General features: G+C 42.3%; 1 protein-coding gene across 3 annotated transcripts in view; it reads right to left on the reverse strand.

Annotated features, from left to right (window-relative positions):
- The window catches only part of CAAP1 (caspase activity and apoptosis inhibitor 1), a 32,224-nt gene extending 26,224 nt beyond the window's left edge, over window positions 1–6,000 (reverse strand). For 2 of the 3 annotated variants that reach the window (XM_065549663.1, XM_065549664.1), the window contains exons 1-3: window positions 4,885–6,000; window positions 3,196–3,396; window positions 832–916 (exon numbers count right to left, since the gene is read on the reverse strand). In XM_065549663.1, coding sequence (XP_065405735.1) covers window positions 832–916; window positions 3,196–3,396; window positions 4,885–5,469 — 871 coding nt within the window. In that variant the 5' untranslated portion in view covers window positions 5,470–6,000. The remainder of the gene's footprint in view (window positions 1–831; window positions 917–3,195; window positions 3,397–4,884) is intronic. The other variant, XM_065549665.1, reaches the window with a different exon arrangement.

The raw sequence follows: 6,000 nt of genomic DNA on the forward strand, positions 1-6,000 counted from the left end.
ACTCCCTTCCTGGTCTGTTCCTGGGGCAGCACCATACTGCCCTTTTCTATGGGCTGAGAGAAGATTCTCATTCTAACCCTATGACTCTATACAACAACCATGAATTTTGCTTTAATAGAACAACAATCTAGAGCTGGTCAGAAAAAGGGATGTTTTCCTGCAGAAAATTTAGATGAAAATAAAAATCTGTTTTTCTTTAAAAAAATTTCCATGGAAAAATTATACTTTTTGTTGAAAGTCTGATAACTGAAAACTTTAGGGTGAAAAATTTCTATTGAGAAAAATCAAAATTAAATATTTTGTGTTGGATCATTTCAACTTTAAACTGTCCATACAGGAAAATCGCAGGGGCTCAGGAGATGGCAGTTTAATGTCAAATCAACACAAAAAAAAAGTTTGGGAGTTTTTTGACAAAAAGCAGTTTTCCATAGAAAGACACTTTGCATGAAAAAGTTTGTTTTGTCGAAAACCTTATTTTCCATCAAAAATAGTTTAGACAAAGTTTTTGAGCAACCCTAGGTATATCACAGCAGATGACATTAGATAAGTTAATACCTGTTGATAGAAAAATGTGGTTAAGAGCTATTGTCTTATTACATATATTTTGGTTTATGTAGAAAAATATAGTTAGCCAGATAATTTTAACTTTTTACAGTACTAGAAGTTTATTCCTTTCAAGTTATTTATTTTAAGAAATTTCTGAGGATGCAGTGGTTTGATGCAGAAAAGGCCCATCTTTAAGGTAGATTCCTTTAACTGGGCACTGTTGTACAATTAAAGATCAAAATCTGCAGAATTTATCATAAGAGAAAATAAAGAGCTAGTTCTTACCTTCAAGAATCTTCAGGAGTTTTTTCTCAGATAGAAGTTCTAACTGATCCAGGCAAAGTCTTTTGATTTCCTCCATGGAACAATTCTAAGAAGATTGAGGCAATAAATTAAAACAAAAAAATCCACATTCATAATCCACATATCTGAGGAGAAGCATATATGCAAATCACAATCAACCCTCCACTTCTATCAAAAATTAAACAACTGTTGTCTTTAGAGTGAAAGAATCTGAAATCATTAAGAGATGCAGATGAATCAAATCTGAAAAAAAAAAAAAACCTCTCTTCATCACACCTCAAAGGGCTTTTGAATTCTTGCTGAGACCTGATGATCTTCTCTATCCTCTTTGATCCGGACAACCACCTTTGGAAGATGAACTGCAAATACAACATGAACGTTCCAGCCATTTCAGCTCTACCTGCTGCATGTTCTCATTAACCAAACTAGCAGGGATATTATGTACATCACTCAAAGTTTCAGTTCCTCTCGTACAGTTCATACAACATCCAGCTCAGACAGCAGCTCCTTTTTTGCTGTGATGCACCTTCCTGAGATATCACAGCCATCAGATAACTACAAAGGAGCAATAAGACGTGTGTGTGTGTGTGTGTGTAAAGTTAAGTATTTAACAACAATAAAAAAATTAAAACTGACAAATACAAAGATACAATTTCTGAAAAACTACACAATATTAAGTGTCTGTTTAGATTCTATGGTGGTTGTGACATCTGAACAAAGTGCAAGCTAGTGAGTCATTATGTAGGAGAAGCTGGTAATATGAGCCATGAGCATAAACCATGCTTACTCCACAAGCTCTGTCCCTAACTAGTAGCTGAACCACAAAGAAGTTTAAATTAGAGCCAACAGAGCTGCACCTTCTAGCTCAGGCAGTAAAGTCTTATGTTCAGCGGTCCTGGGTTCAATTCCTGTTGCCAGTGACCTACCCAGGGGCATCAAGTTATGTAAGCAAGATAGGATGACAAGGATCTGAAAAGTGATTTTAAAAGAAGAGGATATAGGTAAAATGTACTTAACACTCTTCATGGGTAGTTAAATGAAGCATTTAGCCCATATTACTGAAGTGCATGGAATTTCTAGCTCTTTTGTGTTTCTGAATGCTAGCTACCATATTTCCTGGTAAGGATAAAAGTCCCTTTAGAATAATCTTTGTTATTTTCAGTCACAGATTATTAGAACTTCAGGCGCAGAACAGGCTTAGACACAGTTTTGTTACTGTACTTCAATCCCTGTGGCAACAAACAGCCCTGCAAGGATGACATGAGGTATGTTTTTTTGTGTTTATCTATCCTTTTGTTTTAAACTCATTACCTTAAACTTGCTCAATGCCTCAGACTGGAAAGCTGTTCCTTTAACCTTTTTAGGTCACATTACAAGATGCACACTCCCAGAATAATATTGTTGTTTTTTAAAGGAAACCTACTATCAATCACTTGGCTAATCTAACCCTAGATAACAACAGACATTTCAATTCTAGGGTTTTCTTTAGCAGAGGCTGCTAGTCTTATCAAATTGTATGTTTTTATTTTCTTTAAACAGGAATAACATTCCTCCAGGGTGAACATTCCAAATTCATTTTCACTTGTGACCTGGAGGACTGGAGCTCAAGCAGATGACATAAACCGGGCACTCATTCTACAGAATGTTCCAATAATAAATTAGAGTCAGGTCTTACTGTAGCAGCTGTGGTATGACAAAATTATGCTCTATTACTGTTTGTTTTCCTTCCATACCATAGAAGAGTTTATCATATTACAGAGAAAGAGGAAAACATTTAAATAGTTTTAGAAATATAAAAATCAAATCTCATTGAGTCAGCTCAATATTAAGAAGTCTATACTCAAAGCAGCTCTTCAACCCAACTATGAAATGCTGTCATTTCTATATACCACAGTGATGAGCATGGTATCAATACTTAAAAAATTAAAAGTACAGCAATGTCTTAACAATGCATAGAAATACTATGCAACAGTTTAAGACATGAAGTGAATAACACATCGAATTGGAATTCTAGGAGGAATTTAGCAGAACAGAATAAAATTAGTGCATTTGACTAATTGGGGTTAACAATGCCTTCTTAAAAATATTGCCAAAGGATCTTTAAATGACAAGTTTCACCACGGTTTCATGTCTCATCTTTGTGAAGACTCTGAATAAGAGTGAAAAAAATAAAAACAGAGGACTGTACCCTAGTGGAAAATTATTAAATTTAAAATTTCATATAACTGTTGCACAAAAGGTATGTAGGCTGCTGTAATACACATGTTGGAAATCCACTGGACTGACCTGAGGCAAACAGAGCTGTTCAGCCCTGCATATACTGAAGAGTTACGTATATTTCAATACCTTCAAAACATCAGGCAGCATTTTCTGCAGTTTCTTCTCCCCTATGACACAGAAGCACTGATGAAGCATTTCTTTTTTGTCTGCAATGTAGAAACTAACTGGTTTTAGAGACACACTGAGGTCTAGTCCACCATCTTCTATGTCGCTGTGCTCTTCAGCTAATTCCTCTTTTTCTGCAGATGGCACAGTACATTTTATTTCCTAAAATTAAAAGATATTAAAACGCTTGGAAAAATACAATTAATGGAAATTGTCTCTTTAATAAGTCAAGAAAGGAGGAAAGCTTTTACAACGGGGTGTCTGTCTCAACAATATGGTTCTTACTATAAAATGTTTAAAAGGATATTACAAATGAACATCTTGTATTTCTGGAATGTTATGAATCTTTAAGTGCTTTACATTGTAAGATGGAGAAAGTTACATGAATGCTCTTCAAATGTGTAGGCCAAACATTAATATCCCTCTCAAAAAGCTGGCTATTTTGGCTCATCCTAGCAGTCTGAAAGACCATAAAGCAAAGAGCTACTTCGCCACATAATCTGAATAATATATTTGGAAAAACAAAATAAAACTTTGCCCACTTGGCTATAACTGGGCTGCTGTATTCCCTGAAATTAATGGAAAACAAGGGGAGAGATGTTTGGCAGCACAAAAAACATGTTCCTCTGGTATGTCTGACGCAGTTAATCACAATTAGCCTTTGTAAAGCTACTGCTAATGACAAATGTCTTGCTGAAACAACAGTTTGTGCCCAGGATCTTGAGAACCAAATGGGGTAAATGTTATGACAAGAACATGTATTGGGCAGGGCGATGCGGTACAGGAAAGACTATAGAGATTCCCCAGAAATGTCTTTTCATGTAGCCCTCCTTACCATCAAACATTAAAAATTAGCTAGTAAGTGTGAAACTGTTTTCCTATAATGCAATTCTGTAGATACTAATATACAAATTTTGGTCACCTCTAAAACTTGTCCCCCATCTAATTTCCCATGGGAAAAGTTATGCAGCTCACCAATACTCAGACTAGCCCCACACAGTTTCTGCACTTTATTCCTTCAACAGGTTTCTATCTGTTTGCCTTTTCTCTACTCTACATTTGTCTCTGTTGCTTTCTATTTTGGTGTTGTGTGTAAAACGCTTCTGAGCTTGAGGCAGGAGTTACTTTTCCTGACTCGAAGGAGTCATGTTCTTTCTGAATCCAGCACTTCACAGTGGCTTTAACAGGACACTGACTGTCGGTGCACTAAAGGGAACGGACTGATGTAGCTGCTTCAGAGGAGCTGGCAAGGTAGGGCCACCCCACGGGGAGTGGGAGCAATGCCAGTGGGTCGGGCTTTAGCAGAGGCCCGTCGGGGAGACGCTTTCACGCTGGTGGGTTGGAGGACGGGGGCGCCTCCCTTGGCCATGTCCAGCCGGGTGGGCGCTCTGCTCTAGCCCACGCAGGAGTTAGGCGGGGCAGCCCCACCACCCGGGCCACGCAGGGGGTCAGACTAGTCGATCTCACCGGGTCCTTCTGGCCTCGGGCTCCAGGAACCAGAACGAGCAGCCGCCTAGCCGGTACCGCGGCCCTCCCGGCTCAAAGCCACCCTAGCGCTCAGCGCCACAGGCCCTGCCTCCCCCGCGGGAGCACCGCCGCTTCCGCGCGCCCGGCCAGGCCCCAGCCCCCGGCCACGCTGGGGGACGTTACCTCCAAGAGGCTGTAGCTGGACTCGGTACTTCGCCGCTTCCCCTCGGTGCCCCCCGCGCCCGAGCCCCCGTCTAGGCCGCTGGAACGAGAGCGGCGCCGCTTCTTTTCCTTGGAGGATTTGCGGCCCGGCATCGGCCCGGCCTCGCGGCGGTTGGAGCCGCGTTCCGTCCCCCACCAACGGTCACATCCCCGAGTCACCGACAGAACATCCACCCGCAACCGTCGCGGGTTGGTTCCATCACCACGACAACGGGCTCCCGGCGGCGCCGTGGTGACGTCAGAGCCGGGGCAGGTGGACTTCCGGCGCTTAGTGGTGTTGGGGATTTCCGCTGCAAGTACTTCCGGTGCTGGGAGGCGTGGCGGATCCGCCTGCTGTGTGTTCCTCCTGTGACCCGCCTGCAGCGAGGAGCCCTGGTCAAGGCTGCCCAGCATTTCCCCCAGGCCTGCTGCAGGCTTCCCGCGAGCCGCCCACTGCCTGGCCCAGGGCAGACGGGCAGTGTGTGATCGGAGGCTGCAGGCGGCTGGGGGAGCGTGGAGGGAAGCTAGGGGAGTGGTTAGCAGCAGGAGGGATGGCGTGGGAAGCATTCTGGGAGTCGGGTATCCGGCAGAGCAGTAGGGTGTATGCTCACATCTCCGCCTGGCTGTCCAACTGCTAGACCGGCTTGTTTCCCAGCAGGAAGTTAGGACCGGCTGCCTCAGTGAGCATCTTTCCACCTTCTTTTAGGGAAGATGCAGTTGATTGTGTAGTCTGACAAATAGCAGATTAAGTCAAATTCTGCAACGGAACTGTTTGGTGCTTCTTTATTGTGCTCCAGAGATCTGAGTTGCCATAAGGTCGAGGGAACCACTGCAAAGGGCAGAGATGGATGAATGGATGGGAGAATGTTCCTTAATCAATTATATGGAAACGGGAACAATTTCAGAATAATCATCTAGGGTGCCTGATAAGGTTCTGACTTGCCTGACAAAGCAGCATGTTGAGGGAGCCTGCATGGGTAATGTTAGGAGAGGGAGGGAAACTTCACAGATGAACAACAACAATCGGATATCTGATAATTGAATGTAGTATTTGCATATTTAAAATTTCTTTCTGTGGAGCAGCCTTCAAAAAAAAAA

Source organism: Chrysemys picta, chromosome 6, assembly GCF_011386835.1.
Source record: "Chrysemys picta bellii isolate R12L10 chromosome 6, ASM1138683v2, whole genome shotgun sequence".
NCBI lineage: Eukaryota > Metazoa > Chordata > Testudines > Emydidae > Chrysemys > Chrysemys picta.